The sequence below is a fragment of the Dermacentor albipictus genome, chromosome 5 (assembly GCF_038994185.2).
Source record: "Dermacentor albipictus isolate Rhodes 1998 colony chromosome 5, USDA_Dalb.pri_finalv2, whole genome shotgun sequence".
NCBI lineage: Eukaryota > Metazoa > Arthropoda > Arachnida > Ixodida > Ixodidae > Dermacentor > Dermacentor albipictus.
Genome location: NC_091825.1, coordinates 9,098,879 through 9,125,815, shown reverse-complemented (window position 1 = coordinate 9,125,815; position 26,937 = coordinate 9,098,879). Strand labels below are relative to the sequence as shown.

Here is a 26,937-nt window from a genome sequence, read left to right as displayed (position 1 = left end):
GGGGATGACCTTGAATATTGAAAAAAGTGTTTTTCTTCCCATTTCCCACAAGAAAACATCTCTCTCTTATAGTTATATGCTAAGCTCCTCTGCACTTAAACAAGTTACTAACTATAAATATTTAGGTGTCACTCTTTGCAGCAACCTGCCCTGGAAGCTCCACGCACAAAATATATCTTTCTCTGCCTTCCGTAAACTGTGCTTTCTCAAATAAAAGCTTAAACACACCCCATCCTCTATTAAACTGCTTGCTTATTACCACTTAATTCGATCGAGGCTTGAATATACCTGTATTATCTGGGATCCCTACACTCAATGTAACACAGAAACTTGAACAAATCCAAAGAGAGGCTGTCCTGTTTGTTTACGACAAATTTTCGACATTCGACTCACAAACTGAACTAATGATGTCTAATAATATTCCTACACTAGAATCGCGTCGAAAAAACATTACGGCTTCACTTTCTTTCTAAGTTAATTAATAACAAATTGGCACTCGACCCGGCAATGTATGAAGTCCACTAGTAATGAGACCGACTCACCAACATAACCAATATGCACTAACCCCCTATTTTGCTCGAACCAACCTATTTAAATACTCTGTCAAGGTGTTTATTGACAGGGTACGTAAGGAGTGAGAGGTCGAACACGGTGCGGTAGTCAAACCCTGCGATCAGTCAGAACCGGCCCCATGCATAAAGCACTGGTGATGCGCCTGACTGACCGGCACTTCTTTACATTCCATGTGCTGGAGATGCGCCGGGCTAATTAATGCTTCTTCTTCGTTACAACTCTTTCTTTCCACGCACCATTATTGACTGGAATGCCTTGCTTTTAGAAAACTTGTATCACGATTGTTTACCCTCTGTATCAGCATTATTGTCGTATTGTTGCCGCATTCTGTTGTATTGACATTGTTTTACTTTTTGGGGCCTATTGTATTATCCACCCTGCATGGACTTCGTGTCTGCATTGTGTACTAAATAAATAAATAAAAATAAATAAAGCTATAGCCATAGTGCTCACCGTTGCAGAACCGTGAGCTGAGGGTCACCCTCCGAGTTAAGAGTACTACAGGCGCTAATACCGTAAGTAGTGGCATCTAGGTAAACATTCAAGACCAAATTTAAACTGTGTGCCACTGTGACATTCAGTGGGTGGAGCACAGCTAGCACTGGCCACTCCACCACAGCCTCTACAGTGCAAGCCATTGAAGAAGCGGGAGCACCACAAGGGGACAGATTGCCAATAAGTTCACTTGTGCTGAGCCCATTCAAAGACTTTCTGCTGGAAAATATTTCAAAAATTATGTCCTCTCGTGTGAAATTCTTATTATTACTTTAAGTAAAAGTATTGCAAAGTCTTTTTAACATCGCAATGGCACATGCTGTGTGGGGGTTTGCTCTGTGTGAGGCTAGGGCTGAAGGCAAGCTCCAGATCTACCCACACACAGTTTCATAGTACTCGCCAACCCTTCGCACGTGTAATTGCAGCTACACTGGGTTCGGACGAATAAGGTAACAAGCGGCGTCAGTTCTAACAACATTTATTGCTACAAGCAATAAGCAACTTTTGCAGAAGGAAAGTCTACTCTGTAATAGGTAATAAATAGGCTTGCCTCACTGCGCGTGATAGTCGGGCAGTGAGGTCACTCACGGGTTGCAACAGGTATCCCCGAGGTCGTAGGGCAGATTCCAGGTTGGGGGCGCCAGCTAGAGCGTATCCTCTGGTGACGCTCTCTTATACCTTTTTACCTTTGCGGAAGGAATGCCCTCCTCGCGCATCGAATACCTTTCCCTTTCCTGCAAGCCTGGGTGGCGGAGTGTCACAATAACTGAGGGAGAACCGGGAGAGAGGGCACAGTGCATTTCCCCCGTGTCCGCGCTGGCTCTAAACATGTTCGCAACGTGCAAACGCAATGGCACGAGTACACAGAAGGAAATGGGTGCGTGTGCTCCCCACAGCTGCAAAATGCATAATTCTTCGAATATTTTCGAACATGAGATATTTTTATCAACTGATAGCAAGCTCATCGGTATGAGGCCCGAACTTTGTCACAAGTGAGGTTCCTTCTCAGCAGCTGGAAAGTCAACCTCAACTGTCCTGACACAATGCCTCAGTGTTGCACTTCACTGCTTTAAAGAATTTACTTTGGTTTGGATCAGGGACATCTGCATCTTGGTGTTAATCAACACTCTTTTTTGAGCTCAAGCTCCTTCAAAGAAGTGGCGGCACACTTCCGTCCCCATTCATTCTTCAATGCATTAGGCCTTTCTGTTCTTGTCCTCCTTCCGCCGTGCGTTCACCGCACAGACCATTTGAATCCTCCTCTTGGTCAGTTGTACAGTTGTACAATTTTTCGGACTTCCTAGGGGTCGTGGAAATGGAAAAATCGGGCAGTCCAAAAAAATGAATGCATGTGTTTTACCGCCCTGAAAGGCTCAAATTGCCACAGGCACGTCCGAAAAAGCTCTGAAGGCCCGCCAGCACACTTATTAGGCATATCGGTGCTCATACTGTGACTGAAGACAACGGGTGCACGCGTGTATAACTAATACATACTGTGTCTGGTGACATTAGCCCCTCCCCACGCTTTTAAGCTTCACCGCAATACTTAGTTCACGCTTCACTGTGTACTGACGCGAAGGTGACTTTCGGCAATCAGCATTATGCAACACGCTGTGCTTTCCCAGCTTCGAAGCCATTGCGAGAATTATAAAGGCGGAAACGGCACCCTTGCTGACAGCGGCGAATTCTTTCAATGAAAAACACGGCACAGACCGGCAAGAAGCTTAGCAGCGAACCTCGAAGCAGATAGACCTAGCGTTGCTGCGGTGATGACAACTGGCAGCGGATCTGCATGCAATATCGTCGGTTTGAATAATAATAATAATAATATTTGGGGTTTTACGTGCCAAAACCACTTTCTGATTACGAGGCACGCCGTAGTGGAGGACTCCGGAAATTTTGACCACCTGGGGTTCTTTAACGTGCACCTAAATCTAAGTACACGGGTGTTTTTGCATTGCGCCCCCATCGAAATGCGGCCGCCGTGGCCGGGATTCGATCCCGCGACCTCGTGCTCAGCAGCCCAACACCATAGCCACTGAGCAACCACGGCGGGTTCGTCGGTTTGAGGCGGCAAGGTAATTAAAATGGCCGCGGTAGCGGCTTTGATTAATGCCGTTTCGAACCTGTGGTCACGGCAAAAGGTCCGGAAAATCGGACGGCAAAGTGGTCTTGTGTCCGAAATTTCAGACGTTCTTATAACTTGACTCTGTAGGGTACCACATGGCGGTGCCGCAAAGGCATCCGAATTATCAAGCATATTACAAAATTCGGGCATCCGGGAAATCGGTCATTGACTGTGCACTGGCAACTCCTCCAAATGACAACAGGGCATCGAAGACGATTCATTCTGATATCTCTCTCTTACTTGAGCCGGCATTAGCGCGACTTTCATTCCCTTTCAATAAAATTACAGCTAATTTTCTTAGATAGAAGCACAAGCTCCCTGAATTTTCCTTGAGTATTTCCAGACTATTAGAAATCCCTGAAAATTCCCGGTTTTCCCAGTTGGTAGGCACCTTGAATATATGTGACAATACAGCATCCAAAGGTACCTGAGCACTTTGCTTTTGCCTACACTAAAAAGTAAATGTGCTAAAATTAGTAAGGGGTTGACCATTGTATCAGCGTTTCAGATCTGCTCTTGCTTAAGTGGTGCTAAAGTAGAAAAGTCTGACATTAGGACAATTGTAAAGAAAGCTTTAAAATCGGGCATTTTACAATGAAATCGTACAAGTTGGCAGGTATGCAGACTGCAGTTGTCCTTGAAGCCCAAAGCAAGTCAGCAGAGGGCAGAAGGATGGACACAGGTTGTCTATGTGCACACGCTATGTGCAAAGACCATGCAATGACTTTTCAGCTAAATACTGTAAAATATTGCCAAGGCTTCCGTGGAAGCACTAGAGAGGAACAAAAGAATGTTCATGCATTGTAAATTTTGTTACACAGAGGTGTGACTGCACATATGCACTTAATGAAGGCAAGGCTGAGTAGGTTACCACGAATTATGGCTTAACTTACGTCAGCTTCAAGATGCTTGTACAAAAGTGGCAGCAAGGCTTGCAGGCTGGCTGGGTGTTGGCCACTGAGGAAGACAGCCACATTCTCAGCGGCCAGTGTCCTGACGGAATCATGGCTGCTGCCCAAGAAGCGGAGAGTGTACTGAAGCACAGAGACCGGCTGACCATCAACCGTGAGGCGCACCCACGAGCTGCTGGGCTCCTGCGTCGTTGCACAGCGAGGCACACCAGAAGCACAACATGCACTGATACAGTGGATGATCAAAGATTATGCGAGTAGTGGTGTAAAATGTTATACATTTAATCACACTTGAATGCCCTCATAATTAGGGGTAAAGGGGTGGATAGTCATCGACCCAAGTTTAAGATCAAGCTACAAAGGAAGCCCAAACCAGGTTCTCAGAAAAAAAGCATTGCAGTTGAGGAAAACCTTGTCCTGGTCCGGGATTGAAACCTGGGACCAACCACTTTCTGGGGTGGTCACCCTACTATCTGAGCTAACCATGGGGCTAGCGGATTTTACTGCAAGGACGAATCAACCACCAACTCAAAGCACATGGACACTGATTATGGCAAATCAGTTCTCTGGAATCCTACAAGGTGCAGGCAGTCTCATGAAAGGGATAACTGTCATCCGCCCAAATTCAGAACAAAGCTGCAAATGAAACCCATATGGTTTTCTTGGAAAGACAGGGTCACAGTTGAGGAAAAATTGGTCATGGTTCGATATCTTCTAATTGTCGATTAATGCGGCCTTGCACTGCGATAAGCAAGCCTCCTGGTTAGCTCAGATGGTAGACTGACCGCCCTGGAAAAGGCGTTGGTCCCAGGTTCCCTTTCATGACACTTTTTTATATCTTATGGCTAAGAAAAATTCGTATAGCTCATGAACGCGTATGATTTTGAATCGCTTAAACAGTTCTTCGGCATGTGCGAGGTAGTCAACATTTACTATGTAACGTACTGCTTTCTTTTGCAGCATGTATATCTTGTGCAGGTTAGTTTCAGCAGTAGTGCCCCAGACAAGGAAACAGTAGTTAACATATGACATGAATAATGTGTTGTATATTATAATTTAGTCGATACAGCTAGATAGGAGCGAAATTTCATGAGCATTCCGATGCACTTTGATAAATTGGTTAAAGTGGAGCTAATGTGAATGTCCCATTTCATGTTCTTGTTAAAGAAAATTCCTAGTGTTTTTACTGTGTCTTCAACTTCTATAATAGAGTTGTCTATTTTTAGCCTAAGGTCTGATGTAACGACGCTCTGCCGAAAATGAAAAAGTACCGCTTTTGTTTCCTTACTATTTATTATCAAGGAATTTGCTGCACTCCATGATTTCAACTTTTCTAGTACACTGTTTGTGTTTGAAATGAGAAGTGGAATGTTATTGCCCCTAAACAAGAGACTCATATCGTTTGCATACTGAAGATATCTTGGAAGGTTTCCAATATCTGTTATGTCATTTATGTATACAATAAACAGTAGCGGTCCTAAAATACTTTCTTGTGGAACACCAGTGGTTATAGGTTGAAGGGTTGAAACATGCTGATCTATTGTTACACATTGATATCGATGCTGTAGGTAGGACTTTAGTAGGCAAGCTGCAGTATCACGGATTCCACATCTTTCTAGCTTGTTGAGTAGCATTTGATGGTTTAGGCAATCAAAAGCCTTCGAGAAATCCACAAAAACACCTATGCACATCTCCCTGTTTTCAAGTGCCTCGAGAATTATCTATTTTTGCCTTAATAAGGCTGTTTCAGCGGACCTGTTTGGGCGGAAACCATGTTGTGACGGAATAATGAGGTTAAGCTTATTGCAGAAGTTCATGAATCTTTTATGAATTACTCTTTCTAAGCCCTTTGAAAAAATCGGCAGAATAGAAATCATTCGATAGTTGGACATATCGTTTTTATCACCACTCTTGAAAAGTACCATTACTCTAGAGATTTGCATTATTTGGGAAAGCAACCTGTTGATAACGCCAGATTATATATATAAGTCAGTAGGGGGGCAATAACATTCAGCACATATTTAACTGGAATAATTTGTGCGCCATCAATATTGCGGGATTTGCTATTTTTCAACGAGTTGAAGAGATTACATACCGCGCGTTCATCTGTCAGATCAAAATAAATACAAATACAAATACCCAAAAAGCCTATGACTGGCTTGAAAGAGGGGTGCACCCTCGTACATAAAAACTGGCAGCAACAAAACATGTACAGAAAAAAAAAAGAAGACTACAGTGCATAGGTAAACATCATATTCAATAAAAAATTAGTGAACATCCTCTGCAATAACAAATAAGCGAAGGCGGCAGAATTAGCACGAAACGCTCAGGAAAACTGAAGAATGCAAAATGAAGAATAACAATAAGAAAAGAAAAAGGGAGAAAGAAGGCACAAACTTGCAGTGAAAAAAAAAAAAGATGTATCGTTAGGTCCTCAGTGCTCATTGCGCTGATTAAGAAGAGTTGGAATTAGATGTCGGAGCATTTGACGACCGTAATTAGTGCGAAAGGATGGCACATACCAGATGTTATGTGTTGGGTAGTAATTAGCTTTGGGCCGTAAGCTAGCTGTGTCATCAAAGAATCCGTCCTGATTTTTCCGTTTTCTTTCATATCGTTTACTTAGCAATAAATTATATAGGTCATTATTTGGAGTTACTTTTAATGATGAGAAAAGAGGTTGAGTGGGAGCAGTAAATGGGGCATTCGCAATGATACGAATGACCTTTTTCTGTATTTTCTGTAACCCATATGTATTTCACCATGTTGTTGTACCCCACACCAAATGACAATATGAAAGGTTAGATAAAAATAGTGCATTATAAACTAAACGTCTAACACTCGAGGTAGTAAACAGCGTACTTCGTATAACATGCCTGTGCATTTTGCAAGTTTTTTAACCAGATTGTCTATGTGCATGTCCCACGAAAGATTGCACCGCAGTGTCACACCTTTACTGACTCTGCTATTTCAATGCTTCGAGAACCAGGCGTTAGTGTAGGTAAACGTTCTAGTGGTTTGTTCTTAGGTCAAAAAGATACAGCTTTAGTTTTGGTAGCATTAATTTTCAATAAAGATTCAGAACTCCATTCGACCAACTTGCACAGAGTTTCATTAGCGTTTAATATTAGTCAAGTCATTAAGTGTTCTAGCCCTAAAAAATATACTGACATCATCTGCGTACATTATACATTTAGCACTGTTGTCAATGTTCACAATGTCGTTAATATAGATATTAAAGAGTGTAGGTCCAAGAATACTGCCTTGCGGCACGCCAGAATGAATGCATCTAAAGTGTGATGAAGAATTGTTAATTACAACCCGTTGCTGGCGGTACTGTAAATATGTTATTAAAAGCTGAAGGAATGTGCCGTGAAATCCATAGTGCTCAAGTTTAAGGAATAATATTTTGTGATTTACGGAGTCGAATGCTTTGGAAACATCCACGAAAACCCCGAGAGTTAGTTCTTTTTCTTCAAATGATTCTAATATAATTTCCTTCATGGTTAATAATGCTGTTTCTGTTGATTTTCCTGCGACAAAACCGAACTGGGAAGCTGATATGACTTTGTGTTTAGCTTGTAATGCGCCCTTGTAAAAGCTTTTCAAAACATTTCGAAAAAACCTGGCAAGATCGATATAGGTCGGTAGTTGGAGAAATTATCTTCGTCTCCTCTAAAAGTTTTGTAATTTTTATTTGTTTCCCGTGTGATGCCTTTTTCACTGTATTTTTCTCGTGTATTAATTGAGTGTTTCACATATATATCTAAATTTTTTCTATTTTTCTCGTGTTTCAATCCCGTGAATTTCACTTTGCATTGTATACGCGTGACAAGAACATTTAACTGTTACATGCTCTTTTTTTTGTTATTGTTCTCTTTTGTCAATTTATTCTTTCTCTTTGATGTTGATTTTTCTCCGCCCTTATGTAATGCCTTCGGGCGTTTAAGGGAAAAATAAATGAAATGAAAAATTATGGTAATCATGGCAACCTGTAGCTTTTTCGGGAAAGTTCCTGAGGAAAATGCCAAGTTTATTATTATTATGCATTCTAATATCGGTGCAAGTATGTGCGATGTGTACTTCGCTGGCAATATTTGGAGGTCTTCAATGTCCTTACTTTTACTATTTTTCGGCGACTGTTAGACTGACAGAACTTCGTTAGTTGTAACAGGGGTTAAAAACGCGGTTTCGCTAACCTTTTGATTCATGCTGTTGAGGTATTGGTTGGGCTGCGTGCCGTCTGCAATGGACATGAAATTATTGAAAGCATCTGCTAGTTGAGAACCAGACAAGGGAGTGCCATGTGTGACTATTTCATCCACTACAGTCTTCTGTTTTAAGTTTAGTAAATTATTGAGCCTCCGCCAAACAATATCGGAGTGCTTTATTACTTTGTCGTTAAATTGGTTACTCATACAGTTTCTTTTGGCTTGCTGATTAATACTGTTAGCTTTATTTCTCGCAGCCTTAAACTTTTTCAAATCGTCAATATCTTTCGTTTTTAGAAAGTGCTTAAAAAGTATGTTTTTAATTCGTATCGCCTTTAGGCATTCCTTAATTATCCATGGCTTAGGCGCCTTTGAAGCTTGCACTCTTGTTCTGTATGGAGAAGTCTCGCAATACAGCTGCTTATAGGTGGAAATAAAAATAAAATAGGCTTCATGAACATTGGTTTCTTCATAGACGATGCTCCAGTTTACTTGCGACAGTTTATCATAAAACTTTGTAAAGTAGTCTGGTTTATGTCTTGAACAAGCATAGCATACCTTTTTGCAGGTTTGTTAGGGGGAACTGAGATTTGTAATTAAATAAATTGGTAGGTGATCACTAAGATCAACTGCCAGTGCACCGGATATTGACCATTCATCACATGCATTAGTAATAAAGGTGTCTAGTAACGTTGATATTTCGGGCGTAATGCATGTTGGTTGATTTATGATATTGAAAGATGTGTTGGTCTCTAGTACATTGTAGAACTACGTATTGTTAAAGTGTTGACTTTTCAAGCAAGTTTATGTTCAAGTCCCCGCGTAATATGAGTGTGTATTTATGATCATTTACCCAGCTGAAGTACTCGCCTATAAAATTATTACCACTTCCCCTGGGTGAGCGGTATGTGACGGTAAAAAGCAAGGAATTAGATTTTAGGGTAACCACCTCGTAGTCATCGGTTACAACACAGAAGTTGTCAAGTAATTCGCATTTCAGAAATGTTTTCGACAGCATAGACACCCCCCCCCCCCCACCTCTCTTAGAGCTCCGGTTAAGGAAACATATGGAGTTTCAGGTAGATTAAGAAAAGCAGAGTGGCTTTCGTATCATGTCTCAGAGATCATGACAACGTCAAACGTAAAGCTAAAGCTGGAAAGAAGGGCACATATATCATCGCTTTTGTTTCGCGCTGATCGAGCATTCAGATGCAGAAAGAAAATGTTGCCGCTTTTTGTCTGATAATGGGTGCTCAGCTCGTAAGGTGTCAAGAAATCATAAATTTGAAGCGTTCACTGATGCCATGATCTCGGAGATAAGGTATGTTGCAATCTATTAACGATAGCCATAAGAAGAAGCCAAAAGAGTTTAAAAAACGAAGCTTTGAAAAATATATGCCAATGTAAACTGCATTGGGCATACTTATAGCATGTAACAGAGACAATTTTTTTCACCACGTCTGTGCACAAGTTTTACACTTTACAGGGCACGGCATAAGAGTTAGTAAATTTTAAATCTACATCGAGCGAGAAGGCACTACAGACTATTTTAGTACAGCCATCACAATAATAATAATATTTGGGGTTTTACGTGCCAAAACCATTTTCTGATTATGAGGCACGCCGTAGTGGAGGAGTCCGGAAATTTGGACCACCTGGGGTTGGTCAAAATTTCCGGACTCCTCCACTACGGCGTGCCTCATAATCAGAAAGTCAGAATCGACAGAGGAAGAACGGACGGAACGCCGCCAGCGCCGGGAATTCCCCGGCCCCATCGCCGACAGCTGGCGCGCCAGCTTCCAGCGCGCTGAAAAAAGACGGGAAAGGAGCGCAGCGGCAGCCTAGGCAGAGGCTGCCCCCGCTCCGCAGAGACGACTTCAAGATTATTTTGCGACCGAAGGGACTCGTAGTCAAGTCGCTCCAGCAATTTTAAGTGGCCCGGGCCGTAGCCGCGGCATGCAGCAACAAGTTCGAGGGAAGAGACCTAATCACGAGACTCCTCACAGGGTCCAACATAATAATCGTGAGCACACCGAACGAGGAGGCCGCCCAGCTCGCGAGGCGCATCACTAGCCTCACTATCGAGGGACGCTCATATGACGTGAACGCTTACGTGGCCGCACCGGAAAACACCCGGTGTGGCGTGATACACGGAGTCGACCCCGGAGCGACACCGGAGGAACTGAAAACCGACTTGTGGACGCGCACACAGGGTGTCACCATTCCCAGCGCCCGAAGACTAGGCAAGACCAAGACGGCCGTCATCACCTTTGACGGACCCATCACACCGAAACACGTCATCTACTGCGGAGCCGAGTACAAGTGCTACCCTTACCGGCCCACAAGACAAATCTGCTACGTTTGCTGCCAACAAGGTCACCGCTCCGACGTGTGCCCAACACCGGACGCCCAGGCTTGCAAACAGTGCGGGATGCAGAACCCGCCAAAGGATCACCAGTGTACCCCGAGATGTCTGATCTGCGGAGGCAACCACGCTACCGGATCGCGGGAGTGCCAAGACCGACTAAAGAAAGCCAGGGACCTGCGAGGCAAGGCCAACGGTGGCAACAACGGCGGTGGACGCGAGAGCAGACGTCGGAGCCAGGACGACCGCGGCAAGAAGCCGAGATGGTACAGCTCGGAGGGGGAGACTTCGCGGAGCCGTTCGAGATCCCGGGCGTTGCGGAGCCGTTCACGGAGCCGGTCACAGTCCTTCCCGCCCCTGCCGCCCCTGGCCATTAAGGGAGGGAGCCAGCTGCAGCAGCAGCAGCAGAAGAAGAAGAAGACGAAGAACGAGCCTACCCGAAAGAGCGGCGGCGTCAAGGTGAGCTGGGGAGCCGAAAACCCTTGGTTTGCTCCGCACTTGGGTGGGGTAGCTAACGAAAAGAACAACACAAACAGCAACCGCGAACAGCCTAGACAGGAGGACGCAGAGAAAATAGCGCTGAGACGCGAATTAGAGCTTTCACGTGCTAGGCAGAAAGCACTAGAACGCCAAATAGCAGAGCTAACGAAGGCAGTGCGAGACCTTAGGTCGAACAGCCCTCCGCAGCCGCAGACCGTACAAACCCAAGCCCCATGGCAAGCAGGCAACGAGAATTTCGCCACGTTTAAAGCAGAGATTCAGCAAATGATGCAGCAGATGATGCAGCAACAGCAGCAACAAATGCAGCAAGTGCAATTACAAGTCACAGAGCTCCGGAGCAGCATCCGCAAGCAGAAGTTTACCGAGAACATTAGAGAGAAGGCCTACCACCGCCCCGCGCTAGCATCCCTCGCCGACACATCCGCAAACAACACCGAGGCTTAAACATGGCCAGTACAACTTTAAGCAAGCAAGAAATCTTAGATATATGGCAATGGAACTGCAGAGGCTACTGTAAGAAGCAGGGCCTCCTCCAACAATACATTCACACGCAACAAACACCGCCTGACATCATATCGCTTCAAGAGACGGGCACGACACCAACACTCGCCGGATACACGTGTTACGAGACTCAAGAGAAAGGAAGAACGGCTACCCTAGTCAGCAAGGCACTCATCGCCATAAGCCACGACAGGATAGCCGACACCGACGTAGAGCACGTGATTGTAGAAATTATACCTAAGAAGAAAAGAAAGAGGGGCAGTATATTTATTGTAAATGCATACAGCCCCCCGAAACAGAGGAAGGCAAAATTCTAGGAGCTTTTCCATGGCGCACGCAAACTAGCGAAAGACAGCACGCTAATCATCCTAGGAGACTTTAACGCCATGGACAAAAGCTGGGGATACCAAACAGCAAACCCAAAAGGCAAAGCGCTAGCGGAGGCAGCAGAGAACACCGACTGCAACCTCCTCACAGACCCAGACACTCCAACCAGAATCGGAAACAGCGTTAGTACCGACACCTGCCTTGACCTCGCGTTCATACGAGGAGCGGAACAAGCAGTGTGGGAGAACCTGTTAGAGAACCTAGGTAGTGACCACTACATACTCAAGACGCAAGTAACTTCGGACAGGCTAAGGTGTCAGCTGGGATCGGCAAAAATTACGGACTGGAGCGCTTTTCGAGAGGCATGCGATAGGAATCTCGCCGAGTACGGGATCCAATCGATAGAAGAATGGGGGAAAATGCTCATTGAAAAACAGTGCAAGTACACCAAAGAAATTGCGCGAACGGCGCAGACGCCCGAGGTAGACGCCAGACTGCTCAAGCTGTGGGAAGCTAAACGCGGGCTCACCAAGAGGTGGAAGAAACAAAAATACAACAGGAAGCTAAAGATAAAGATCGCAGAAGTCACAGCGAAAGCAGAGGAGTACGCGGCGCAATTGGCAAAGCAAAATTGGCAGCAATTCAGCGACTCCCTCAACGGAACTTTGAACACAGCGAGGACATGGCATATCCTCAAGGCTCTCATAGATCCGACCAAGACCAAGGCAGAAAACAACAAAACCATCTACCGGTTCATTCACCAGTTCGAGGGACCAGACTCGGAACTCCTGGATAAGGTACGCGTTAAATGCTTCGGGGACACGAACCCAGCAGCTTACGCAGAGCACTACCGAGGAAGAGAAAACGTTAACCTGGACAGACCCATCACGCGAGAAGAGGTCTATGCAGCGATTCGAAACACAACCAGAAACACGGCCGCGGGTGCAGACAAGATAAATAACGCACTCATCCGCAACCTCAGTGAAGAGTTAGTCGCAGAATTAACCGACTTTCTCAACAAACACTGGGAAGCTGAGACCGTTCCCGAAGAGTGGAAGCATGCGGAGATAGTGATGATTCCTAAACCGGGCAAGAAACTGCAAATTGAGAACCTCAGACCGATCTCGCTCACATCGTGCCTGGGAAAACTGTACGAATGAGTGGTGACGCTGAGACTACAACAGTACATGGAGGACAACGAACTGTATCCCCACAGCATGTTTTTTTTTTTTTTTTCAGATACCCTAAAGGCCCTTGTGGGCATTACATGGGGGGGGGGGGGGTTAACAACAGGATATTTCAAACACAATTAGGGGGGCAAGGCAATATAGAACAACGTAGTAAAGATCACCGAATACAACAAGAAAATATAAAAAGAAAAAAAAGGAGAGAATTGCATACATTGATGAAAAAAAAGAAAAAAAACCAACAACAACAACAACACTCCGTACAAAGCATGTAGATACACTTACAATGCGTCAAAGGCATAAATTTTTGCTTTTACGCAACATGCGTAAAACTGCGCTTCAAATTACTTACAAATGAGTCATGATCACGTACAGAAACAATTTCTTTTGGCAGCTTATTCCAGTGATGAATAGCTGGAAAGAGCGGTGATTGTCGCAGGAGATTCGTACGCGCAAACATGGGACGCACTTTGAAGGGATGGTCGAGGCGGGCGAAAATCTTTTGTGGGAGTTTGATATGGGATGCTGTAAAGGATGACGGGGTATGATACAATCTGTGGAAGTGGGAAAGTAGTGCTAACAGTCGTCGTGTTTCTAGAGACGGTAATTGGAGGGAATCTTTGATAGCCGTGATGCTGGATGTTCTAGAGTATGTTTTAGTGATGAAGCGTGCTGCTTTATTTTGTAAAGTTTCCAGCTTGTTTATTAGGTAAGTCTGATTTGGATTCCATATTATGGAAGCGTATTCAATCTTTGAGCGAACTAGAGCTGTGTAAGCTAATAATTTAGTTGACTGATTTGCTAAATACAAATTTCGCCTAATGAATCCAAGTGTTTTATTTGCTTTCGAAATTATTTCATCAATGTGATCATTCCATGTAAGGTTAGAAGTTAAATGGACTCCCAAATATTTTAATGTAGACACATTCTCTATGCATATGCTGTTCATAAAATATGAACTTAAGTGAACGTTACTGGCTCTGGTAAATGTCATTGTTTTGGATTGTCATGTTTGGATTCAGAGCAAAATTATCGACCCAAGACGTACTGCTTCAAATCAAAGAAGAAGTACTCGGGAACGTCCCCAGGAGCGGGGAGAATATAATAATGGCATTGGATATCAAGGGGGCTTTTGACAATGTAAGCCACGAAGCTATCCTCACGGGCATGAACGACCTGAACTGCGGGAGGAGAGTCTACGGCTACGTCAAAGACTTCCTTTCAAACAGAACGGCAACGATTGGCCTCGGAGGGCTCCGATCAGAGAAGTTCCTTACTCCAAACAAAGGGACGCCTCAAGGGTCGGTCATCTCCCCCACGCTTTTCAACATAGCAATGATTGGCTTGGCAAAACAGTTAAAAGAAATCGACGGCATACACCACGCCATGTATGCCGACAACATCACCATCTGGGTTAACACAGGCTCGCTCAGACAGAAAGAAGAGAAGTTACAAGAGGCAGCCACCTGCGTAGAGGACTACGTTAGAGCAAGAGGGCTAGCCTGCTCCACTGAGAAGTCCGAGCTCCTGAGAGTTTGGAGAGGAAAGCAAAACCGCACAGTCCCCACCAGCGACGAGTTAAAGCTCAACGTCTACCTCGAGGGGAAGCCGATACCGGAAAAGACGCTCATCAGAATCCTGGGGATGTGGAAACAAACAAACCAACGCTTCACCCACACCCTCGCCCTACTCAAGGCATCCACCCTACAAGTGGCCCGCATGATCACGCGCATCTCACACAGACGCCATGGTATGCGAGAGGAGGACACACTCAAGGTGGTAAGAAGCTTGGTCGTCAGCCGAGTGGCATACAGCCTTCCATTCTACAATCCCATCAAGAGTGAGGTACAACAGGCGGACGCGATTCTACACAAAGCCTACAAAACCACACTCCACCTTCCCCACAACACCTCAACCGAAAAGCTCCTAGCCTTAGGACTACACAACACCTTTGACGAATTGAAAGAGGCGCAACTAGTCTCCCAACAACGCAGACTACAGCAGACCCCATCTGGCAGGGAGCTCCTGAAGAAACTAGGCTGCGCCGATCAACTTCAAGAGATACAGAGGACCGAAACAATTCCGGACGAGTATCGCAACACACTAAAAGTAGCGCCCATACCCCAGAACATGGATCCCAAACTCCACAAAGCGCGCAGAGAAGCGAGGGCTGGATACCTACAGAAGACACTAGCACCCCAAGAAACGACGGTATACGTGGACGCCAGAGCAGCTGGGCAGAGCAACAGCAACGCGGTAGCAACGGTGATTGATTCGAACCTACGCGAGATCACCAGCGCATCACTACAAGGCTGTACGATAGTCGAGGCTGAAGAAGCGGCCGTCGCTCTAGCGGCAGCGGAGGGATATCGGTCTAAACGGTCTCTAACAATCATTACAGACTCGCAAACAGCGTGCTGCAACTACCTACGCGGCAGAATAGGGCACGGAGCGCTCCGCATACTCCGCTCCGGAGACTACATAACAGCACGACAAACAAAAGAAAACGAATTAGGCATACGATAGTATGAGCGCCGGGACACACGGGAGTGGCAGGGAACCAAGAGGCGGACAGGATAGCTCGAGGGTATACTTATTACCGAGCATCCAACGTAGGCGACCTCGAGGAGACTGAACCTGTACCCCAAGACTATTTGGCGATACTAGATTACTACAAGGGCTGCAGAAAGCGGTATCCACCACCACACAACTCCCTTAGCAGAGAGGACTCTGTCACGTGGAGGCAGCTAAAAACGGGCTCGTACCCGAACCTAAACGTATTCAGCAAAATTTATCCCACACAATACAATGACAAATGCCCCTGGTGCCACGAAACACCCACGCTGTACCACATAACAGGGCATGCCAGAAGATAGACGTGGTACCCGTTATACCAAACCCGAGTGCGGAGCAATGGGAGGGAGTGCTCTCCAGCGATCGCCAGGTCGACCAAGAAGGTCTGATTCGGCGAGCACAACTGGCAGCAGCATCCAGCGGAGCCCTGGACTAAGGGCAACCGACCGTTGTGCTAGAAGATGGACGATTCCATCTGAAAACCGCAGAAGTCCAGCGAACCTAGAGCTAATAATGTTTTTCACTCACCACCTGGGGTTCTTTAACGTGCACCTAAATCTAAGCACACGGGTGTTTTCACATTCCGGCCCCATCGAAATGCGGCCGCCGTGGCCGGGATTCGATCCCGCGACCTCGTGCTCAGCAGCCCAACACCATAGCCACTGAGCAACCACGGCGGGTCAGCCATCACAAAGGTATATACAAACCTCATTAGTGGTTAGTCTAGCATCGCTGGCAGAAACAAGGGTTAAGATGATGAAGCAGTAAATAGCTGTTTTAAATGTGAAATTGTCAAAATCTTTATACCAGAGAACACAAACAAGAGAAGTCATGTGCTGATAACATGGTTATCAGCACATGATTAAATGCTGCGGTTATTCCTAGGAATTGTGCTGCTCAGATTGAGGGTTTTGAGAACTGCAGACATCTCTAAAAAAATGTGTTAAATTCTTCGGCAAGTTTTGTGCTATGTATGCGGCAGCCCTTAAAAACGAGATCTTTGATAACTGGTGACGATGCGGTTCTGTTCAGCAACTTTAGTTTTTTCTATACGTCTGCACTATCCTTACAGGATTCCTGTTGGAACTGGTGCTGCAGGAAACGCTGCTTTTCATTTCTCAGCAAGCAATTCAGTTTATTTCTATATTGCTTAAATATTTTTAAATCTAAAAGTGACCTCATTTTGACAAACTTTTTATATAATCTAGCCTTCTTTTTTATTCATCTTAAACATTCACGGATGATCCAGGCCTTCCGGTTGTTATGATGTGGCTTTAAAATAATTTCTCTAAATTGTTCACCGTAAATTCCCTTAAAAATGGATATGAATGTTTCATACGCCTCATCTGCAGTGTCACAGTGGAATACAGCATCCCAGTTTTCATTCACAAGACTCGAGTAGAAAGATTCCAATGTTACAGGGGTGATGTTCTGGATAGTTACTGCCATCGAAGTTTGCACATGCATTCTTTTATCTTCACATTCAACAAAAAGGTACATCGGAAAGTGGTCGCTTATGTCATTACTTACAACTCCTGATATAAAGGCCGCTTCCAAGGTCGCCTATTTTACACTTGGCTCAGAATCATTGTTTCGCAGCCCGTCTCGCCGCTGTGAGGATTTGCCCTTTAAGCGAAAGTCTCTGCCAACGCACCCTTCTCTCATGTGAGGTGTCAGCCTTGGCCGGAGCTTCAGTATCAGTTCCGTCTTATTCGGAAAGACTTCTCCGATGCCTCATGCAGGCAGCCCAGAACATGAGCTATTTGGTGTACCTTCATCCATATGCAACTAGTAAATTCTCGGTAAGCACTACAAGTTTCCTTTTTTTTTTCTTTTTCTGATTTTTTTTTTCAGAGAGATTTCAAGCACGGCTCAAATCCGTCAAAAATATATTGTGTACCTAGGTGCTTTCAAGGCCACATGCGTGCGTGAGATTCAGGAACTACAATGTTAGGACCATTAAGAATTGACACTATATTGTGCAACCTGCCGCGATCAGCAAAACCCGCCGATGGTGGATAAATCAATGGCTCTCTTAGAGATGTAGGGCACTCTAGGCTGTACTTTACAGCGATAAGGCAGCGTCACCGCGTGCAGGTATATTTGACTGAGCTATGTCGAATGCTCAGTTGCCATAGTTGGAAGTTTGAATCCTATATAATTTTTTTTTTTCATCTGACGATGGTGAGCTGGAATTTGACCTCCTCCAGTGCACTGCATCTGCAGGCTTGGAGGGCCGCCTGAGCCTGACACAGGCAAAAGATGCTGAGAGTGAGTGGGGCTATACTAATCCAGGTACAACCAAATCAGGAAGGCCCACTAAACTTCACCAAAGACACTCCCTCAACAGAACCGGAATTGGCCTCCAAGACATTGCCTCCCTCATGATTCCTACAATTTACCCATGGCCCTCAGTCCCCAGCAGCTACGGAACACCTCACAAAGTCGGCGGTTAGACCTGTAACGCAGCAGAGGGTGCCAAGAATCTCGGGACCCGGACAGGCCGCCAATGGAAACTGACCCTTGCAACGTTTAACACCCGAACCCTATCTAGTGAAGCTAGACTAGCAGGACTCTTTGAGGAACTATCTGGCCTTGTTTAGGATGTCATTGGCCTTAGTGAGGGTAGAAGAACTGGCGAGGTTTATACAAGGCTGACAAATGGCCACCTCCTCTGCTGTACAAGACTACCAGATAAGAATCATTTCGGAGAAGGATTCCTAATCCATAAAGACCTAGCGGGCAACATTGGTGAATTCTACCACATTAATGAGAGGCTAGCAGTAGTTGTATTCAAGCTTAATAGGGGGTATAGATTAAAGGTAGTACAAGCCTACGATCTAACATCCAGTCATGATGATGAGGAAGTAGATCAGTTTTATGAATATGTTGAATTAGCGATCAGAAAAGTGCAAACTTAGTATACTGTAGCAATGGACGACTTCAATGTAAAAGTGGGGGGAAAAGCCCACTGGTGAACAACCAATTGGCAACTACGTCGTCGAGAGAAGAAATGCTGGTACAATTCGCAGAAAGGAATAAGCTTAGAATAATGAACACCTTTTTCAAGAAGCGCAGTAACAGAAAGTGGACCTGGAAAATCCCTAATGCTGAAACAAGAAATGAAATTGACTTCATACTCTGCGCGGATCCCAACATAGTGCAGGATGTAGAAGTGAAAGGTAGGGTAAAGTGCAGTAATCATAGGGTTAGTGAGGGCTGGGATTCACCTCAGTTTGAAGAGAGAAAGGGTAAAATCGGTCAAGAAGAAACATGTCAACCTGGAGGCAGTAAGGGTAAAAGCAGACAAATTCAGGCTGGTGCTTGCAAGCAAATATGCAGCCTTAGAACATAGATGAAGATGACATAGAGGCAATGAATGAAGCTGTAACTAGGCTGGCTTTAGAGGCAGCAATTGTAGTGGGAGGCAAGGCACAAGGCAACCAGTAGGTAAACTCCCCCAAGTAACAGAGGACCTAATAAAAAAACGAGAAAGAATGAAAGCGTTCAACTCAAGAGATCAGATAGAATTCACATACCTGTCAAAACTAATCAACAAGGAGAAAATAAGATCTATTCGAAATTATAACGTTAAGAAACTGAGGACGCAGTAAAAGATGGACGCAGCCTGAAATCAGTGAGAAGGAAACTTGGCATCGGACAAACCAAGATGTATGCACTGAAAGATCAGCAGGATAATATCAGCAATCTCGAAGATATAGTAAAAGCAGCAGAAAAATTCTATACTGACCTGTACAGTACCCAAAGCAGCTGCAATACCTCAATTCGAAGTAGTAATGAACACGTTACAGAAGGTCCTTCCATAACCAGCGATGAAGTTAGAAGTGCCTTGGAAGACATGAAATAGGGAAAAGTGGCAGGAGAAGACGGAATAACAGTACATTTAATCAAAGCTGGAGGAGACATAATGCTTGGAAAACTGGCGACTCCTATACAATGTGTCTGTTGACTGCAAAGGTCCCAGAATACTGGAAGAATGCAAACATTATACTAATCCACAAAAAGGAAGACATTCAAAAATTGAAAAATTATAGGCCCATTAGCTTACTCCCAAGTGTTATATAATATATGCACCAAGATAATCTCCAATAGAATAGGGGCGACACTGGACTGTAGTCACCCAAGGGAATGGGCTGGCTTCAGGAAGGGATACTCAACAATGGATCACATCCATGTCATCAATCAGGCTATCGAGAAATCCGCAGAGTACAAGAAGTCTCTCGATATGGTTTTCATAGATTACGAAAAGGCATTTGATTCAGTAGTGATACCAGCAGACGTAGAGGCAGTACATAATCAAGGAGTACAGACCACTTACGTAAATATCATGTAAAATATCTAGAGAGATTCCACAGCTACCTTAATTCTCCACAAGTAGGAAGATACCAGTAAAGAAAGAGATCACACAAGGAGACACAATCTCTCCAATGCTATTCCCTATGTGTATCATATGGACCGCAAATAAAGACAGGGACAGCGGAAGAGAACACACAAATGCAACACGGACGGTAACTTATGATATAACATATGATAATAACATATGTTAATGTAACATAGAATATGTTAACATAACATATGAGAATATGATATGCAGTAAACACCAACTAGGCCAAACTGAAGTTCTTCTGAAGTACTCTCTATGTGCCTGGAAGAAATAGTCAAGCTATTATTTATTTATTTGTTTGTTTGTTTATTAATTAGAGATACTATCGGTCCGGTCAGGACCAACATAGGAGTGGAGTAATAAACGTACAAAAAGGTGAACATACTAGACAGAACACAAGCTCCATCCAATCGGTGTTGAATTACACACTTTCAAACGGGACTGATCTGTCCGTAACAAAGTATACAGAGTCTAAATATATAAACACAGAACACTGGGAAAACACTACATGTTTAGGTCAAAAGCCAAGAACACAATGCGTCAGGCGCTTGAGTAAATTTCTACGACACCAGCAGAGAAAACATCTACACTTGGAGGGAGCACTTCATGTTCAGGAAGTTTGTTCCAATCTTTCACTGTAGAAACGAGAAAAGAATGCCGATAACGCCATTTAGAAAACTTTAGTTCTTTTACGTGCCTAAGATGTTTAACCCGAGTGACCCGTGATACCGCTTCGCTTATGTATTGTTGCTTTTTGGTGTGTATTATGTTGTTCATGATTATGTAGAAAAGAATTAGCTTTTTCTTGTTTCCTTCAGTGTTGGAGAGGGAGTAAGTTGGCTAAGGCATAAAGCGACGTTACTGAGTCTTGTCGTTGGAAGCGAAAATAGATAAAGCGAAGTACATGTCACTGTACTCGTTCCAGTTCAGTTGTGAATGTTTGAGTGTACGGATGCCATGTCTCACATGCATATTCCATTATTGGGTGTATCAACATTTTGTAGACAGTTAGTTTAGTATTCTGTGTAGCATGTTTAGCTGAACCTCTAATGAATCCTAATCTTTTGTTGGCCCTAGCAACTACGTTAGGTACGTTTGTATTCCAGCGTAGGTCTGAAGTTATGGTCACTCCCAAGCAGGGGTCATTCCCAATTGGTCACCCAATTCAGTTTGTTTACCTGGATTGAGCACTCGAATTGAAGTGGTTGGTCTTTGTGTGTGACTGTCATACATACTGTTTTAGTGGGATTTAAAGACATTTGCCCCTTGTTACAGGGTTTGTTGATAAGGCATAGATAATCATTAAGCTTAATTTGATCATCAACAGAGTTCAGAAGAGTGTAAATAATACAGTCATCTGCAAATAATCTGGCCTTAATTTCTGAGTCTACAATGACATCATTTATATATACAAGAAACAAAAAACGGCCCCAATACCAAGCCCTGAGGTACTCCGGAAGTCACATCACATACCCGAGATGAATTCTTGTCAACACTCACAAACTGGGAAGGCTTAGCAGTAAGGATCGACGGTGAATATCTCAGCAACCTTAGGTTTTTTCAATGACATTGTTGTATTCAGCAACACTGGAGACGAGTTGCAACAAATGATTGAGGACCTTAACACAGAGAGTGCAACAGTGGGGTTGAAGATTAATATGCAGACGATAAAGATGATGGTGAATAACCGGGCAAGGGAACAAGAGTTCAGGATCGCCAGTCGGGTTCTAGAGTCTGTGAAGGAGTACGTTTACCTTGGTCAAATAATCACAAGGAACCGTGATCATGAGAAGGAAATTCATAGTAGACCAAAAATGGGCTGGATCGCATACGGCGGACATTGCCAGCTCCTGACTGGAAGCTTACCATTATCACTAAAAAGAAAGGTGCACAATCAATGCATTCTACCAGTGCTGACATATGGGAGAAAAACTTGGAGACTGACAAAGGGTATTGAGAACAAATTAAGGACCGCGCAAAGAGCGATGGAACGAAGATTGCTAGGCGTAACGTTAAGAGACAAAGAGAGCTGTTTAGGTCAGAGAGCAAACAGGTATAGACGATAACCTAAATATGCTGCCATTCCCTGCTGCAGGCAGTGAGAAAGTGAGCGTTTTGATTTTTGAAATCAGCTCGAAATCGGCCTAATTTCATTTAATTTTCTCATTGCCGTTTGGTACATAAGAAGCCGATCAATGAGTTAGCAGTAAGAGGAAAAATAGAGCAATTCCAGATCAAACTACAGAACAGGTATTCGGCTTTAACTCAGGAAGAGGACCTTAGTGTTCAAGCAATGAACGACAATATTGTGGGCATCATTAAGGAGTGTGCAATAGAAGTCGGTGGTAACTCCGTTAGACAGGATGCCAGTAAGCTATCGCAGGAGACGAAATATCTGATCAAGAAACGGCAATGTATGAAAGCCTCTAACCCTACAGTTAGAATAGAACTGGCAGAACTTTCCAAGTTAATCAACAAGCGTAAGAAAGCTGACATAAGGAAGTATAACAAGGATAGAATTGAACATGCTCTCAGGAACGGAGGAAGCCTAAAAGCAGTGAAGAAGAAACTAGGAATAGGCAAGAATCAGATGTATGCGTTAAGAGACAAAGCCGGCAATATCATTACTAATATGGATGAGATAGTTCAAGTGGCTGAGGAGCTGCAGTGGCACCCACAATGATAATGTAAGAAAGAATAGTCTAGAGGAACTCGAAATCCCACAAGTAACGCCGGAAGAAGTAAAGAAAATCTTGGGAGCTATGCAAAGGGGGAAGGCAGCTGGGGAGGATGAGGTAACAGCAGATTCGTTGAGGGATGGTTGGCAGATTGTTCTAGAAAAACTGGCCACCCGGTTTAGGCAATGTCTCATGGCCTCGAGCGTACCGGAATCTTGGAAGAACGCCAACATAATCCTAATCCATAAGAAAGGAGATGCCAAAGACTTGAAAAATTATAGACCGATCAGCTTACTGTCCGTTGCCTACAAAGTATTTACTAAGGTAATCACAAATAGAATCAGGTAACACCTTAGACTTCTGTCAAGCAAAGCACCAGGCAGGATTCCATAAAGGCTACTCAACAATAGACCATATTCACACTATCAATCAGGTGATAGAGAAATGTGCGGAATATAACCAACCTCTATATATAGATTTCATTGATTACGAGAAAGCGTTTGATTCTATCGAAACCTCAGCAGTCACAGAGGCATTACGGAATCAGGGTGTAGACGAGCCCTGTGTAAAGATACCGAAAGATATCTATAGCAGCTCCACAGCCACCGTAGTCCTCCATAAAGAAAGCAACGAAATCCCAGCAAAGAAAGGCGTCAGGCAGGGAGATATCATCTCTCCAATGCTATTCAAAGCGTGTTTACAGGAGGTATTCAGAGACCTGGATTGGGAAGAATTGGGGATTAGAGTTAATGGATAATACCTTAGTAACTTGCGTTTCGCTGATGATATTGCCTTGCTTAGTAACTCAGGGGACCAATTGCAATGCATGCTCACTGACCTGGAGAGGCAAAGCAGAAGAGTGGGTCTAAAAATTAATCTGCAGAAAACTAAAGTAATGTTTAACAGCATCGGAAGAGAACAGCAGTTTACAATAGGTAGCGAGGCACTGGATGTGGTAAGGGAATACATCTACTTAGGGCAGGTAGTGACCACGGATCCGGATCATGAGACTGAAATAACCAGAAGAATAAGAATTGGCTGGGGTGCGAAGAATGCCTGGGCAGGCATTCTCAAATCATGAACAGCAGGTTGCCACTACAGTCAAACCCCGTTACAACGAACACCACATTAACGAACATTTCAGATTAACGAACTTTTATGAAATCCCGTGCCGACTGCTTATAGTTTCAATGTAAAAATATTTCACTACTACGAACTTCAGAATAACGAACATTTCAGAATAACGATCGTTATTTAATTTCCGTGTCATCTTAACAACACCTCAGTACTACGAACTCATATCCCGAAATGCGAGGATTCTTAGATTTCCGTGTATCCGTCACGGCAGTCGGAGCTCTAAGCTAGCAGACGACGCAGCGCGAAGAGCGGGCCGCCTTGCAACTTGCTTCCCGCAAAAACCTGAGATGGCGCGGAAGGAGAAAGATGCGGGCGGAGACTTTTTTTTTTTTTTCCTTCTCCGTTGCGGAGGCAACGATGCACCAGGTTTTGTGAGTGGAGAGGCGGGGAGCATGGGCTCGTAAAACCTGAGACGGTGCGGCAGAAGAAAAAAAAAAGTAGTAAATAACGCTGAAGTGGGCCTTTTTTTTTTTTCCTGTTGCGGAGGTGACGACGCACCACGTTTTTCTTGCTTGTTTTCTCAGTTGTTCGCGCGCTGTCACCCGTATCAGGCCTGTCCATCTTGTTTTTCTTCTGGTTATATTATTGTGTTAGAAGTGCGTGCCGGCGTTCGCGTTGCCATGAGCTCAACAGCTCTAAGCACGGCGAAGAAGCGAAAGCAGTTTTCTTTGAGCGAGAGAGTAGAGATTTTTCGCGAGATAGAAGACGGGAAGAAACAAACCGTCGTGGCTAAAGAACGTGGAGTGGTGCGGTCGACGATCGCCACGATTCTCAAAGATAAGGAGAAAATCTTTAAGCACCAGCAAGAATCTTGCTGCACGTTACGGCAGCACCCGAAGACCGCGACGAGTCCGTGTCGGCCACAGATGCGTTGGACTGCTTGCGAAAACTCCGCATATTTATAGCCAAACGCGGCACAGCGGCCGAAGGCGTGCATAAGAATGCGGACGGTCTGGAATCGTTCGTGCTGCAGAGTCTGTGCTGCACCCGTCAGAAGACGATCACGGACTATTTCAAATAAATGTGCCTTGTCTGACGATCACGTGTGCATTGTGTGAGAAACGAGTTCAAGGAGGTACCGTTTCAAAGGTAGGACGCTTGCGTTACTGAAATGCTATTGTTATGGCTAATTTTTGGGCTTTCACTATAACGACCTTTCAGAATAACGAACATTTTCCCGCGGTCCCCTGAAGTTCGTTGTACCGAGATTTCACTGTATCCCTCAAAAGGAAAGTGTATAACAGCTGTGTGTTACCAGTACTCACCTACGGGGCAGAAACCTGGAGGCTTACGAAAACGGTTCTACCTAAATTGAGGACGACGCAACGAGCTATGGAAAGAAGAATGATGGGTGTAATGTTAACCCTTTGAGATTCGAATTATTTTGAAAAAAACTTTCCCAGGTGGTCAAATTACTTTATCGCGGATCTTGAATGTACAAAATGTATTAAGTGGGAATAAATAGTAAAGAATAATTAGGAATAGTATTTTGGTGTCGGCATCACTCAGAACTGCAAAATGTTCAGTAGTATTTCCGAGCGTGGTACTCCTTGAAACACGGGTCTACGCACAGCGCCTTATAACAGTCTGCACACCTAAAATGCGTGTCTGTTCTCTTGAAGCGAGGAGTTGTGTTGGCGCACACATGACATCTCTGCGTGCGGTTGCCTTGGGCAGAGGTCTGAGGCACCCTCTCGCGTAAGCGCGTTGCCGCGGAGAGCGAGAATACCTCGTGAACGGCGCTGATAAGCAAGTGGTGATAAACAAGCTAAGAGCAGTGCCAATCAAGATAGAAATCAACTTCCGCCGCCCCAGTGAGAGCGTGCCGACAAAAAGAAAAATCACGTTTCGCACGCCTCCGTTGCGATCACGCGGTGGAACCGAAACCGCGTTGCCACTGAGAGCGAGAATACCTCGTGAACGGCGCTGATAAGCAAGCTAAGAGCAGCGCCAATCAAGATAGAAATCAACTTCCACCGCCCTGCAAGAGAGTGCCGACAAAGAAAAAAATGACGTCTCGCGCGCCTCCGTTGCGATCACGCGGCGAAACCGAAACCACCAAAGGGGCGTTGCCGCAGTCTGAGCGACGTGCTGAAGCTAGCAATCAGCTCTGTTTATCTCCCCAAGAAGGTAGCACCAATTTCAAACGCATCTTGTAAGTGCTAAGAGGTGGCAGCACCTCCCGATGAGCGCTCATCATCATTATGGCACGAAATTTCAAACGGAGGGTCGGAACCGTACCCGTACGGCAAAGACTTTGCGGGACAGAAAACCGCCGCCGTACATGTACGGCGAAAACCTTCAAAGGGTTAAGGGATAAGAAAAGAGCAGATTGGGTGAGGGAACAAACGCAAGTTAATGACATCTTAGTTGAAATAAAAAAAAAAGATATGGGCATGGGCAGGGCATGTAATGAGGAGGGAAGATAATCGATGGTCATTAAGGGTTACGGACTGGATTCCAAGGGAAGGGAAGCGAAGCAGGGGGCAGCAGAAAGTTAGGTGGGCGGATGAGATTAAGAAGTTTGCAGGGACAACATGGCCACAATTAGTACATGACCGGGGTTGTTGGAGAAGTATGGGAGAGGCCTTTGCCCTGCAGTGGGAGTAACCAGGCTGATGATGATGATGAATGTTTTTCATTGTGACCACCTGTATTTTAACCCCCCTACGATAATGCCGTGCAGGCGATGTAATATAATATAATAATATAATATTTGGAGTTTTACGTGCCAAAACCACTTTCTGATTATGAGGCACGCCGTAGTGGAGGACTCCGGAAATTTTGACCACCTGGGGTTCTTTAACGTGCACCTAAATCTAAGCACACGGGTGTTTTCGCATTTCGCCCCCATCGAAATGCGGCCGCCGTGGCCGGGATTCGATCCCGCGACCTCGTGCTCAGCAGCCCAACACCATAGCCACTGAGCAACCACGGCGGGTGT

At 44.7% G+C, this 26,937-nt stretch overlaps 2 protein-coding genes across 10 annotated transcripts in view; both read right to left on the bottom strand.

Annotated features, from left to right (window-relative positions):
* The window catches only part of tefu (Serine/threonine-protein kinase tefu), a 1,084,056-nt gene that overhangs the window by 618,931 nt on the left and 438,188 nt on the right, over positions 1-26,937 (bottom strand). For all 9 annotated transcript variants that reach the window (XM_070538252.1, XM_070538256.1, XM_070538258.1 and 6 more), the window contains one exon: positions 4,090-4,290. In XM_070538252.1, the coding sequence (XP_070394353.1) occupies positions 4,090-4,290 (201 nt within the window). The remainder of the gene's footprint in view (positions 1-4,089; positions 4,291-26,937) is intronic.
* LOC139059950 (uncharacterized) lies at positions 13,555-14,148 on the bottom strand (the record flags this gene model as incomplete). Its single annotated transcript, XM_070538596.1, has 1 exon — positions 13,555-14,148. A coding segment is annotated over exon 1 (594 nt), but the record flags the coding sequence as incomplete, so codon positions are not given.